The sequence below is a fragment of the Piliocolobus tephrosceles genome, chromosome 3 (assembly GCF_002776525.5).
Source record: "Piliocolobus tephrosceles isolate RC106 chromosome 3, ASM277652v3, whole genome shotgun sequence".
NCBI classification, from domain to species: Eukaryota; Metazoa; Chordata; class Mammalia; order Primates; family Cercopithecidae; genus Piliocolobus; species Piliocolobus tephrosceles.
This window is the reverse complement of record NC_045436.1, coordinates 82,615,173-82,630,323: the sequence shown is the minus strand read 5'-3', so window position 1 is coordinate 82,630,323 and position 15,151 is coordinate 82,615,173. Positions and strand designations below refer to the sequence as shown.

Genomic DNA, 15,151 nt, shown 5'->3' with positions numbered 1-15,151 from the left:
GTGGCCGGCCGGGTAAGAGGGGTAGTGCGGGCCCTGGGCGGCTTGAGCGGCCAGCCTATTGGGTGCGGTGGGGTAGGGTGGGAAGGCTGGAGAAGCCGCGGCCTCTCCTGCTGGAGGAGGAGGGGGAATGGGCGCGTCCTCGCGCCTAAGCCGGAGCCTCAGGGACAGCACGGGCGCGTGGTGGAGGTGGCTGGGCGGGCGCGCGCGGGAGCGCGCTGGAAGGCGGAGTGAGTGTACGGTGGCGTCATGGGCGACACAGAATAGCTCGCTGCGAGGACAGCAACACACATCAAGCCTCCCTTCCTTTATTTCCTTCCCTTACCCAGCCGCACCTTTGGGCAGAAACCAAAAGCAGCCCGGCGTCCGTCCGGAGTCTTCTGCTTCCCCCTCCCCCCTTGCCTTTCTTTGCCCTAGTGACGCCGGTATAGCGCCGACTAGGCCCCGGCTCCTCCTCTGCTGGCCTCCGGACCCTGCCCCGCACCCACCCCTTTCTCCTACGCCTCTTCCTCTCCCACCCGGGTCTCTTCCTTTCTGGAGGCCGGGAAGTTAAACTTGTAGCCACCACCTCCGCTCTTCCCGTCACCCTCGCCCCCACTTCGGGCCGAAAGCACGGTACAGAGGCTGTTGGTGGCTTTGCCACGCCACCCCACCCACCCCGGATCGCGGCCGCCTTTAAGGGACCTGGATTCATCAGGGGCTCTCCGGGGCCTGTGCGAGTGCTGATCTGCTCCGTTTTTGCAAAAGGCGCCTGTGTCTGGCAGAGCCGGTGTGAGACGAGACAATCCTGCCCCGCCGCCGGGATAATCAAGAGTTTTGGCCGGACCTTTCAGCATACACCGAGAGAGTGAGGAGCCAGACGACAAGCACACACTATGGCGCTGAAACGGATTAATAAGGTAACCCACGGGGACAAGGGAATTGGGGTGGTAGTAGAAAAGGAAGGCTCGGGCCAAGAGGAAAGCGTGGGGGTGGAAAAGAAGCATAATTCTGAAAATGCTACTTGGATTATTTCTTCCATGGGGGGATGGAGAACGCGGATATACTTCTTGAAGAAATGAAGTTTAAAGTTAGGGAACGGAGAACACTTGTGGCAAGTGAGGTGTTATGAGTGTGCTTCAGTGTAATCGGTGCAAATTAGGGAATGGAGGAGAGTGACTTAAGGCGCCTTTATTATTTTACTTTTTTGCTGCTCAAGAGTTCTTTTGGGGGTCCGAATTGCGGAGAGACGCTCCAGCAGATGTCATGGCGCTTCCTATTCTTGGTGCTTGAAAACTTACTTTAGTTGTGAGATCAAGGTTATCTAGGTCTTTTACGGGGGGGGGGGGGGGGGGGGGGGGGGGGGGGGAGAAAACTCGGAGGAGAGAAAAAAAATCTGGGGAGTCCCGAACTTGATTGAGGGTCGGGTAGAAGTCTCGCACATTGAAGGACAGTGAGTCTAGTAGAAACTCTTCGTCGACTCTGGGCAGGTTACACCGAATAAGTGGGTTTGGGAGAAGAAGGAATGACACAGTGTTGCCACTTCCTGTATTTTGTAGTTGCGGCTTTTCACCCGAAGCTATTTGTCCGAGGGACACCGGGAACTGATGTAAAAGGCCTTCTGGAAGCTCCCTTTTCCTTTTGGCTGGGGAGTGGGGGTGGATAAGGTGTGCGATGGCAGTAAGGGAAAGCTAGATGTACCTATTTTTGCCTCATTCTATTTAATAACACTGCTGGGGAAGATTCTTTCGTTACTTGAGTGGTTTGATAGTATATTATCGATTTAAGTTGGAAAAAAAAATAGGGTTTTTCATAGCTCTGGGAGTGAGCGGAACCTCCACCTCCGGTGGTTTAGTCTCATTTTCTTGCTCTAACTTCTATCCCGCATTTTAAGATGGCGGCTGCTTTAACTGGTTCAGGCTCTTTCCGGCGTCTCCTTTCGTAATAATGTGAAATAATATGCTTTGTTAAATGTTAACTTTTGTATAGGGTTGTGCACTGCTCTAAGACCCTCAGCTCAAAACTTACCTAAATTCAAACTCTTAGATTGTATTTCCCTTTTTGGTGACTTGTGTTTGTGTGGTGTGTTTGGTTGTTGCACAATCGAGGAGGGTGGAGTATTTACAGCTAACTTGAAAAAAATGTCATGGAATAAATTCAGCCTTACTAGAAAAATGGTGGGGGCTTGGTGAGTGTTAGAAACTTTGGTTTTAATAGATTACTTTTTTAAAAAGAGTACTGAGAGGAATGGCAAGAACTTGCCTTTACTAAAATAGACCTGATACTACTACATTTGCATTTATTTAATTATGACTGAAGTTTATTTGGCAAGATTGGTGTTTCATGAAAGAGGAAGGTTTAAATCTTCACTCTCTCTATAAATTGATATGACATCTTGAATTTTGTTTTAGGCCTTCATTACATCGTCATTTGGGGTTATGCGAAATACAAATTTAAATCTTTGTATTTGCGAAATGAAAGAGGAAGAAAAGTTTTTTAGGAGTTAAGGGTTAAAGTAAAATATATTATTTTGAAATAATAACCTCTTCCTGTGACCACTTTAAAGGCCAGGAACATATTGGAGAAGCCTAGTTGTATGTTATAGTGTAGTTTACACAACGAGCATAACATTCAGTACAAATAAAAGTCTATTCTGTTGGAATTAGTTTAGGCCACTAAAATGTGGAATCGTTCCAGATCCATAGCTTTTTGTGCATGTGGAACAGAACACATTAAAGGAAGGTCTCACTGATTTTTTTTCTCTTACAGGTCATACCCAGCTGCTGTGACACCACTTAAATGATTTAAAAGCTTTAAAGAGGCAATATAACAGTGGCTAAGAGTGTTAACATTGGAGCAGAAATGCTCCAGTTAGAATTCTAGCTCTGGGCAAGTTTGTGTGCCTCTACAAGAAGGGTATCTGTTGTATTATGAACAATAAATGGCTGTTTGCCTAATATGTACCAGTCACTGTTTTAGACATTGGGTTGGCAGCAGTGAACAAAACAAATTTTAAGTTCGTAGATTTGTTTTGAGGATTAAATGGATTAATATGCAGATTTGAACAGGCCCTTGATATATGACACTCATAGTTACTACTGCTGTTTTAATATCACAGTTTATAATTCTTAACCGTTTTTGTTTAAGAACTTTGATTTCTAGTTTAGTACTCTTAGTTAATACAGGTTGTCTCCTGGTATTTTTTTAAATAATTAATATTCGAAATAATATTTTGAAGATTTATGTAATATAGACACAACGTAAAAACTTGGCAGATAGGAAAAACCAGTGTTTATGTGAACATTATTGATTTAACTTACAGAAACTTTGACATGTGCGTGTGCTTTGGTTTTTCAACTGTTAATGTTAGAATCACATGAGGCAACCTTCAAACATTCCACATCCAAACAATTTTAGTGAGTGTACAGCTCTGAACTGGAATGCTCTTCGGTTTAGGCACCTGTTCTAGAAATACGGGGTCAAGTAGTCGTTGATGTCAGTATGGTATCCTTGTGTTAGGTACCTATTTCGAGTTTATTCTTGTCTGAAGATTCCACATTTCAAATACTAAGATATATCTGTATTCCTCATTAATATTTTACTGAAGTGATTATTGGAATACTTTTAACCTTCAGTCCATTTGATCGAGACTTTGAATTTATACTTTGCTTCAGCTATGTTCTTGGAGTAAGTTTTTTGACTGTTAGACCAATCAACTTTTTTCCTGTATTTATTTGAACGAGCTGTAAGACAGTCTTAAATAGGGCTGTTAAGCAACAGGAGTTAAAAGTGGTACTCACAAGTTGATTGGTATTGAGGGCCATAGACAATTTTACCACTCCCATAAACATAGACTACAGTATATGTGTTTTAGGGACATTTGAAGATAAATATAACGTGAACCAAGCCTAAAAGAATAGCTCATCTTCTCATTGTATCCACCCTGTTAAGTTTTCATAAGAGTTTTTATTTCTGCAAGTATGACTTTAATGTTATAAGCAAGCAACTAGCAGGGAAACCATGGGTAAGGGGTTAGAAAACTAATTTGATTCTGGTTTCCCTCCTACCACCACTGCCACTGAGATAATTTCAAGATTATCTCCATCTTGAAATTGAAAAAGTAAGGCACAGAGGTTAAGATGATGATCTGGGTTCATGTTGTGACAGTTGGGATTAGAACCCAGGCAGCCTGGTCCAGAGTATGTATTCTTAACCACAACACTTTGGTAACATTTAGGGTTTTCATATAGTATTGCCTATTACTAACAATAGTTAAGAATGCGGTGTCATCTAAACCCTGACTCATTTAATCCCTAACTCTTTTAATCTTCAAGACAACTATGTGGCATAGATGTGAGAATTTTATAGATGAAGTAACAGGCCCAGAGAAATAGTTGTCTAGTCACACAACTAGTCAGTAACTGAGATTGAAATCAGATAGTGAGGCACCCTGGCTGGAGTGCAGTGGCACCATCTCAGCTCACTGCGAGCTCCGCCTCCTGGGTTCACGCCATTTTTCTACCTCAGACTGCCGAGTAGCTGGGACTACAGGCGCCCACCACCACGCCCGCCTAATTATTTTGTATTTTTAGTAGAGACGGGGTTTCACCGTGTTAGCCAGGATGGTCTTGATCTCCTGACCTTGTGATCCGCCCGCCTCGGCCTGCCAAAGTGCTGGGATTACAGGTGTGTGCCACCGCGCCCGGCCCTTCAATTCCTATTTTATAATGTATGTGGTTTTAGTTTGTTATCTGAAATAAGCTGCTTTGCTCTCCCACTTCCACATCTAAGTAATTGGGATTTAGCTTTACTCTTAGATTATAACTAATTTGTGAGTTAAGGTTTTAACTAATATATTTTGAAAGTAGAAGTGGATTTAATTCTTTTGGGGTAGTCTCTTCAAGCACTGAAAACTAACATGTGCCAGTTAACTGCTTAGGAGGTCTTAAAGTGAACAAAATATACTTATTGTCCCCAACTAGTATATAGGCTGGGTAAACTGTCTTGCATGTGTTTCATATATGGTCCTCAAGGCTTGTCTATAGCCAACTGATTTCCTGTGTAGGATAGTTGTGTCTGAAGGATGCTGATAATATGACCTCAGTATTTATTTAATTTGAAAAAGGGTGCATGACTGACATGGCATACTTCTCTTTCATCATGCTCATCTGCAGTGTTGATTCTAGTTTTTGTTATTTACACAAATAAAAAGTTGAATGCTCCCTCAATGGGATGAACTACTATGTCACCAGATTGCTGTGTCAAACTTTGCCCCTAAGTTGAGGTGACCCTTTTTATCCAAGACAGGCAATCTTTGAGGATTCTGCACAACATGTTGCTACAATCTTTCTATTAAAAAAGAAACTAGGTTCCTAACACTGAGATAAAAAGTTTCAGATTAATATCTGAAACCTAGGTTGGTTTTTGCATTCTTTTTTTAAATAGTGATTTTCTTATACCTGTTAGCGTATAGAAGAGCTGACTGAATATTATATATTGTTGGGTTTGACATAAATTACATTTATATTCCAGAATATTTGGAGTATTTAAAAATTTTTTTGTGGGTAGTTAGTGTATATATTTATGGGTTACATGAAATATTTTGATACAGGCATGCAATGCTTAATCACATCAGGTTAAATCAGGTAAAAAACTAGCATTTATCCTTTGTGTTGCAATCCAGTTGTACTCGTTTAGTTATTTTTCAATGTCAAATAGTTTAGAGTTTTTAAAAAAAATACAGTTCCTTGGGGGTCTTAGACTTACTAAATCATTTTCCCTGGAAACAGACATAATTTTGAAATTTTTCTAGGTGATTCTGAAGCTCCTCTCTGATTAAGAACCACAGATACAGGGGAATAAAGGTCCTAATCTGCATTAGACATAGTATTCTAGTCCCAGGGAATAAATGAGGAAGGTTTACCTATGGTAAACCTTACCTGTGGTACTGTCTGTGTTCGATGGTGAAAATAAGCATGTAAACACATGAATAGTTTGTCACTTTGTACATTTACCTTTCAAGAATATTAGATCTAGTAGGGGAGGTATTTAAAATAAATTTTCTATACTTTATTTTTTATACTAGTATTGTTACAGTGTGGTTTTTCTTTTATTATAATGACTTAATTCTCCTTGCCAAAACCAGTATTTTGAAATTAGTGAAATTAAACTCTACATTCTTGGAAATGTTGTGGTCTTGAGCTTGCTACCGTGGCAATGTTATTTCATAATTAAAAATGAATGCATTCAGATATCTAACTGTTCAGTTTCCCTTATTAGATAAAGATTTATTCAGAATTGTACCCTCAACCTTGTTAAGTAGGGAAGGGAAAAGTTTAGGGAAGTATTTTTATACACTGTTGAAACATCTGATTTTTATCGCCTAACTATACTTTCAACATAATCTGTTGTAAAAGAGACTTTCAACTTTTGATAGCTGAATATGTCATATTTAAATGTTTCTCAATTGTGAGTCACGATTTCTTGGCTACATTTTTCAGTATAAAATACTTACATTAATCCTAACCTTGCTGTAATTTCTTGGCTAATGTGTAATTGAATGTTTTCTACCACTGGGCGGCTTAATCTTTATTTTTTGTTTTTTGTTTTTAATGTCCATAAAATACCTTATTTGCTTTCATGGAGCAGAGCCTCAAATCTAAATTTGGGTTTCTTTGCCCGTTTTTAAATAATGCTTACAAAAGAATGGCTTCGAATAATGTTAAGTGACTTTACCTTCAGTGGTGATCGAAAGAAAATTATAGTAATATTCATTCAATCCATTCTTAGTGCCTTGTGTAATGAACACGCATGCTTGTTTCACCTATAATTACAACTAAACAGGAAGTTAATACCTTGTCAGTGATGTAATGAGATACTGTGCAGTGCCTACCTGTTAATCCTTAAGATAAAAAAGGATTTCTTGGAAGAAATTTCAAATTAAAATGTGTTTTAAAGGGACTATTTGGAGTTCTGTGAAATTGTTCATATCTTTTTGCCAAGCATCCTTCTCTTGAAATAACCATACATTTCTGAAAAGTTTGTTGTTCCCTTCCTTGACATTCGCATCTAAATATTTTATACAGACATTTCATAACATTAAAGTTAATAAAACTTTTTACTTTATAGTAAACCAGATCTTTATATGAACAATTACATTAGTTATTGTCTGCCTGATGGGCAGCTAATTGCGCTGCATTTTGACCTCTATTGTTGGTTCTCACCTTTGTATTTTTCTGTGTTGGTTGTAGTCTCCTTGAGGAGGATTCTTACAATTTCTTAAGACACTTACTCCCTTTGCTTCCCACCTTATTTTGTCATCTTGTCCAGTCCCCAAAGTAGTGTTTTGTGTTGCTCAGTATAGGTTTTTGAGGCAAGGGCTGTTTTTATAGTGCTGATTCACAGTCATACAAATCTTGTCTTTGAGTCATGTAAATCTTGTCTTTAGTACTGAAAGAAATAGACTCTTAAATAGAATACAATAAATTAACTTTTAGTTGTGGCATAAGCTTTTGAGTTTTCCCAAAAGTGCTGAGAGGAAATGTATCTGTACTACTACATTCTGTCCTCTATATGACCTTTGTGTGATGATATGCAGAATAGATGGTAGAGATTGGGATAACAAATGATTTGTGCAACATCGTGGTGATAATTTTACTGTCTTAAACCATGAACTTGGCCTTGCCACTATATAGGCTTTTAAATTTTGACAAACCTTGGGGGGATGAAACCTAGAATAAGTTATTTATGGTGTTATGCTTTAATAGGGTTGACATTTAAAACCTTGTTTTCATACATGGTACTTTTTGGTTATGTTGATCTGATGATCAGATACTGGCTGTCATTGAAAGAAAAGTTAACTGAATGTTCAGATACTTAATTGGGCTCCTGGAACATGGCTGCTCTGTAGCTTCATAAGTATTTATAATCATAAATATTTGTGAATAAGTATTTTTAGTATTGTATGCAAATATTTTTAGTATTTCCAATTTATAAGCTCTTTGAAGGGAGGGCTTCCTCCCCCCGCCCCGAGATGGAGTCCTGGTCAGCCGCCCAGGGTAGAGTGCAGTGGCACAACCTTGGCTCACTGCAACCACGATCTCCCAGGTTCAAGCAATTCTCCTGTCTCAGCCTCCCAAGTAGCTGGGATTACAGGCACCCACCACCATGCCTGGCTAATTTTTGTATTTTAGTAGACATGGAGTTTCACCATGTTGACCAGGCTGGTCTTGAACTCCTGACCTCAGGTGATCCACCTGCCTCAGCTTCCCAAAGTGCTAGGATTACAGGCGTGAGCCACCATGCCCGGCAGGGGAGGGAACATTTTTATATTTCTCCTAGCATCCTTTCAGGCCTTTAATGTTTTCAGTACCTTGGCCTACTGTTCTTTGTAGCCTGTGGTTGGTCACCACTGCTAGTGCCATTCATCATGGAATGAGGAAGATAGAAAATAGAGAAGCAGAAAGCATAGTTTAGCATCTCCAACAATCATCTATTAAATCCCATATCCCATAGTGAATACAGTAAAGGTCTTCCTCAAAATAAACCATTTGTAGGCTTTGTGTTAAAAATCTCATGTAAGGAATGTTTCAGAATAAAAAAAAATAGTGGCCAAACCCATTGCTGCTTAAATCATCTGCTTCAGGTGAGAATACTCACCAGTGGCTTAAGCTGTAACCTGTTGGTTGCCTTTTAGAGAGATTTTTTTGGTGAAAAAATGCTCTGAATCCTGCCCTATTTTCTACCATGGTGCCCACCAGCTCTTCAGGAAATAGGCAAACAGTTCAGTTGTGTAGAGTCTGTTGCTATCTCAAATTTGTTTGTAGTGTTTTAACCTAATGAGGTGAACTAGACCATGTGAGAGCTTTGAGAGGATCTCACTTACCTAGATTAGAAGGCAGAGGGGTCTCCTTGACTTCTTTTCCTACAGGTTTTTTACAGCTTTTAAATACAAATATTCTTTTCAGTGAGAAGGTCTGGATTCTCACACTAGCCAAGTGTGCAGAAAGTTTGAGGAGAAGCAGCTCAGAGGAAGATGATACTAAAAGGAGAAAGTTTCTTAAAAGAGCACTCCGTGGGAAAGAAATGTCCAAACTTTGGTTCTTTTTATAACTAGTACAGTTTCTTAGTGTTGTACCTTGATTGTATGTACTTGATCCATCTTAGTGTCCCTTCAACATGAGTGGGAGCCCTGAGCAATTCCTAAAGTAAGTCAGTGTCCGCAGCCAAACATTTGCCTGTTTCAGTGGTCTTAAGAGTTGAGTAATGCTGTTCCCCTTAGGTAAGGGGTAGTCAGCACAGTATAAAAAAATTTTACAGCTGTTATTTCTGGTTCTTGGCACCGTTCCTCCTCCTCTAGACTACTAGGAAGCAATAAACTGAAAATTTCAATTGTGTCATTTTTTACATTGTTTTTGTCCTGGAAGCCTGTGAAACTTTAGGATCTAAAATCATTTTTTTAGATGACTATCATAGACAAAATTACTTTTAAAAACGCTGAGTATGTGCGTCATTGGAAATTGATTTTCAGTCCAGTAAATAGTCTTGCCATGGGATAGAATCATTTTCTCAGGCCATGTAACTTGAAAAATAGTACTGGATTCACACTACTTATAATGAGATAAAGACTAACAGTGGATAGTTATGGGGAAACAAATCCTAAGGAAAACATGAGTTTTCCATATCATGTTCATTCTGGAGCATTGAGTGATAGTTGGGTGCAGTTAAGTTTTTTTTCCCTCAATTTGCCAAACATTAGATTATCTTTGCAAGGACACCCTATTGAGAAAGGAACCTTTTTGAAACTTACCCCTAGTCCTAATTTTTAAGTTGTTACTAGGTACACTTAGTTCACCTATCCTAAAGCTGAACATGTTCCATGCTTGAATGTAATAATTTCTTTCCCCCCTCTTAAGGGACTCGAATGTAAAACAGAGATGAGCCCTATTTCTGTAAAGTGGTTATAAGAGTACAGTTAAACACTTGTGGTGTACGACTGCTGGTATATTTAAAAATCAAAACTCATTTGTCTTCTATTTCTAAACCGTTAATGACTTCCTATAGCCTTTGGAATAGTCTGACTAAATTCAAGGGCTCTTTTAAAAGATCAAACCATAACCTGCCTTTCTAGCTAGATCTGCCACTCTCCTATTGTATTCTGTCTGGTATACCAAACTCTGCAGTATTTGTTATGGCAAATTTTTATACCATGTGTTCTTTGAGACTCCTGACTTTGAATTTCTCTACTTATAATGCTTCTCTTACTTCTTTTTCTTGGTAAATGCCTGCTTATTTTTCCATCAAGACCCAGCTCAAATGTCACTCTTCTAAACACAGGAAAAGTTAGTGGTTGGTTTTTCAGGATTCACAGAGCATTTGAATCTCTTTATTTTAAGCATGTAGGTTGTTGAAGTATGATTTTTGTTTTGTCTTGCACCTGCTTTCTGTTAGCTGAGTCTGAGGAGGCATTTCCATCTTAATTATCTTGGTGTTTTTATATCTAACATGCATGGCACCAAAAAGGCAGTGTTCGTATGAATGAATGAATGTTTGATGGTGAAATGAACGTTTTCATTTTAGAAATGGATTTAAATTAACCTCCAGTGTTAAAGTTAACCTTGTTACTCCTAATTCAGTTTTGGGACTTAGCTTCATTTAGATTTCTTACAGGTCTTTCAGCAAAGCTCAAAAACTAAATTGTGTTTTAAGTGGGATAAAATCTACATAATTGGTATTCAGAATTGGTCTCTCCCTACTGCTGTATATATTTTTTAACTCCTCAATATAATCCAGATTAAATAAGGGATTTATTAGAAGGAAACTGGGATGGATAGTTAACAGTGAATGGAATTAGATGTAGGAACCGGAGCAAGCTACAGCCTCAGGAAACAAAATTGCACATCTGTATGGAAAGTCAGCTCTTTGTTATTGCTGCTGTTGAATATGGTCTCTTTAGCTTTTGGCTTCACCATGTAAGTCCATGACACGTGCCTGTCAACAGCTATGGATCACATTCTTATAGCTCTTGATTATGGTAGGAAGAATGTCCCTTTGATTTGGAAAATCTTGAGTTGGGATGGACAATGGACTAATAGTTGGGTCCCAACTGAGGGAACAAAATTCTGTGGTTAGTCATGTCCAAATAATTGGTTAATAAAGGCTGACCCAGTCACATGATTTGGAGTAAGGGAAAAGGAATTCATGAGTGAGATCGTTTATTGAGTAGACAAAATGTCTGCTAGCTACAAAGAGCATCTGCTATGACTTAATCTTTTCTCACATATTTTCCCTAAGATACTGTCTTGCTCATTCTGTGGGCACATAATGTTACCAAAATTTTTTGATAGCTCAAAGGTAAGTGCTTATACATGGTTTTGTTACTGTTGGGTACTAAGTAGTACTTGAGTACTTTTAGATATTGTTTAAAGAGCAAGAAAGAAAATGATGAAATAAGAACAGCATTTTTATCTTTAAAAAAGGCCTTTGTTTTGATTGTTAAAATACTTAGGTCATTTTTCGGTATTGAATTTAAAGTAGGTAAGCTTATTGGCCTGATTTTATATCTTTGATTATTACTAAAGAGATGTCTTGGTGATGGAGTACTTGGAAAATAGGGCATTTAGAAGTGATACAAGAGTAACAACCTGAAATTATGGGAGTGAAGAGCTGAAACCCAGTGTTAACTAGCTGAAATTATACCTTTACTCTAAAAGGATAATAATGCTAGCATTTAAAGGCTTAGTGATGGATAAATATCAGTGTGCTGAAAGCTCATTCTCTAAGACATTCTTTCTTTCTTTGTAATTCAAATGTATAACATTCAAGTAGTATGGTGTTTATATTCTAGGTCAACTTTATAGTTTTCTGAGCTTTAGTAACTAATCTATAATGAAGTATTCCAACATTATTGGGTATTTTGTTTAGAGCGACCATGATAACATTGATTTTCATTTTAAAATTAAAATACTTTATCTTAATATTTATGTTGGCTAGGCACAGTGGCTCACGCCTATAATCCCAGCACTTTGGGAGGCCAAGGTGATCACCTGAGGTCAGGAGTTGGAGACCAGCGTGGCCAGCGTGGTGAAACCCCATCTCTACTAAAAATAGAAAAAATTAGCTGGGTGTGGGGGTGCACACATCTGGTCCAGTTACTCGGGAGGCTGAGGCAGAAGAATCCCTTGAACCCAGGAGGCAGAGGTTGCAGTGAGCCAAGATCATGCCATTGTACTCCATCCTGGTTGACAAGAGTGAAACTCTTACCAAAAAAAAAAAAATTACACTAAATATTTTTGTTCAGACATTTTAACATGTATTAAATGGCAAAATCTAGTATGTTTACTGAGGTAATTATGAGTAAATGTAAAACTTGGATTGTGTTGTCAGTTTCTTAAACTCTTATTTCAGTGTTAGGTATATTCAGATGCTTACAAAGACATTTAGACAACTAAGCATCAGGATTTATCACATAGGTCAAAAATTTAAGTAAACAAGGGGTTATATTATGTGGCCCATGTATGGAGCAGTTTTGCTTTTGTTTGATAACAGATGAATTAAGAGCCTTGCCCAGGGATCTTGGTTCAGGATGGCTGGTCTACACATGGTCTGCTTGTTAAGTACCTAGTACATTACGTACCAGGTAGGGATTCCTATTTCAGAGATGAGAAGAGAACCCAGAGAAAAAGTAGGCCTGAGTAAGATTAAAAGTAAGACCGCAGGCCTGGTGCAGTGGCTCACGCCTGTACTTCTAGCACTTTGGGAGTCTGAGGCAGGCAGATCACTTGAGGTCAGGATTTCAAGATCAGCCTGGCCATGTTTGTGAAACCCCATCTCTAGTAAAACTACAAAAAAAAAAAAAAGTTAGCCAGGTGTGGTGCCTTGCGCCTGTAATCCCAGCTACTCAGGAGGCTGAGGCAGTAGAGTCACTTGAACCCAGGAAGCGGAGGTTGCAGTGAACCGAGATCATGCCACTGCACTCCAGCCTGGATGACAGAGTGAAACTCCATCTCAAAAAAAAAAAAGGTGTCTTTGAAATACTGATTTGGTTCAGTTAATGTTTTCTGTTAAAAATTCTTTGAAGGTCAAAAGCCACGGAGGTTTTTTTTTTTTTTTACAGATTGTTGAACTGCGATACAAATTTTTGTAATTCCCACTGATCAGAATCAATATATTTGGAATGAATTTTCTTCCTTTTCTGAGGGTATATCTGTATAGGCAAACATATAAAGGGTATGTGATATACCCTTATCTTAAAATTGTGAATCTTGGGAACCTTGTAAGCAGTTGTGATGAGTTTCAAAAGTGAATTGGCACAGTGTATCAGGACAGTTCTCCTTGTCTACTCTATTTGTGTTGTTTTTTGTGACAAGTTGTTTTTTGTGCTGTGATGTTTATTGTGACAAGGCCTTTCTTCACGTTCATTTTCTTTTAACTTTTCAGGTTACTGGCCAAGATTCCCTTTCTTAGCATGAAATTAGTCCAGTGTTCACTCCTGGGACCTTCTGTTATTGGAGTGCTCTCACCAAGTTTAATGGCCATAAACATCGTCTGTTTATTAATGATAATTTGTATTTGTTCCCAGCCTGTTCTCAACTTGTATATATACTTTTCTAATTGAGTCTTTACTTACATTATCTTACTTTACTTGCTTTATCTCTACATCTGCCCACAGACTTCACCTGTAAGTTGACCATTTTACTTAATGCCTACCTCATGCTTTGCTCAGGCCAAAAATCTTAGCATTACCTTTTCTTCCTACATGGAGTCAATCAACAAAATTCATTGTTGCATTTTACAGTTTTAAAAAATGTGCATTTATTGTTCAACAAATTGCTGTACGTAGTGATGCGTACCTGCAACTCCAGCTGCTTAAGAGGCTGAGGCAGGGGGATCCCTTGAGCCCTGGAGTTCTGGGCTGTAGTGCCTTAGGATTGTGATTGCGCCTGGGAATAGCCACTGTATTCCAGCCTGGGCAACATAGTGAGATTCCCATCTCTTTTTTAAAAGGGGAGAGGATTGGTGGACTTACTAAACAGCTTTAGTCAAAACTTAATTTTTAAAAAAGACACATCAGAGCAGTTAAAACTTTGTGTTGATCATCTTAACATTTTTAAAGGTAGTATAATTATTCTCAGTCCATATTTGTGTACTCTAGTTTCCTAGCCCTGTCTCTCAATGCTGTTTTGCTGATATCTCTAATAGTCTTATTTTAATCTTGTCAAAAGTAGCACTTATGAGGTTAATAAGGTTTAAGTTAATAACCCCCATTGACTCTAGTCTACAATACTATAATTTTTTAAATGTCAAAATACCCTATGGGAACTAAGGTGTCTTAAAAGCTTAGAGCAAATCCTGTTAAATGGGACTAAGTCTCAGTTCTTTTTTAACAAGACAAAAACACTTTATGTAGTCTCTTTTCTTTTTCAGTGTTTCTCAAAATTTCAATTTTATTCCATTCTGGTACAGAATACAAACTTAGCCAATAAAAATAGCTGCATTGAAAGAGCTTTCCCACAAATTGAAATATTTAAAGCACAGATAACAGGCTTGTGTGCTGTTGGGGCATATATTTATTGATTTGTTCAGTTTCCTCAGTTTTGTAGGGAAAGATGTCAACATTTTCTGATTTTCAAGCTATGTATTCAGTGATTCTAATTTTCTAAAAGCCTCGAAAGCTGAGTTGTTTTTTGTTCTGACCCCTTAGTTTGTTGAGAGCCTAGTTTAAAGATTTCCAATGGATTTAACAAAATGAACAAAATTTAGAGGACTCATTTATTTCCCCCAACCAAGTCAGTGCCACAGTAGGACCCTAACATAAATTTATCAGTGTTTAAATTCCATGTAGTGAATGAAAATAAATCATCTGAAACTGGTATAAAATAGGCATTAAACATTGTCCAAGCTAGAGTGCAGTGGCTATCCACCAGCATGATCATTTAACACACAGAAGCCTGAAACACCTGGGCTTAATCCTGCCTCAGCCTTCTGAGTAGCTGGGACTACAGGCACATGCCACTAGGCCTTGTTAAATTAAGGTTTTTAGCTCTTCTTCCCATTCCCTGCACCCTTCTGAGAGAGCTTATACTGAAAACTCTGCATTTTGTGTCCTTGACTTTGCACAGGGAGGCAAAAGTTCACAGTTGAGGAAAGAAAGTACATGTACCCACTTTGGAAATCT

At 38.7% G+C, this 15,151-nt stretch overlaps 1 protein-coding gene across 5 annotated transcripts in view; it reads left to right on the top strand.

Annotated features, from left to right (window-relative positions):
• Window positions 1-15,151, top strand: part of UBE2D3 (ubiquitin conjugating enzyme E2 D3) — a 33,291-nt gene that overhangs the window by 797 nt on the left and 17,343 nt on the right. For 3 of the 5 annotated variants that reach the window (XM_023220111.2, XM_023220110.2, XM_023220108.2), the window contains exon 2: window positions 745-896. In XM_023220111.2, coding sequence (XP_023075879.1) covers window positions 873-896 — 24 coding nt within the window. In that variant the 5' untranslated portion in view covers window positions 745-872. Of the gene's footprint in view, window positions 1-28; window positions 897-15,151 lie in introns of those variants that run through there. The other 2 variants (XM_023220113.3, XM_023220109.3) reach the window with 2 other exon arrangements.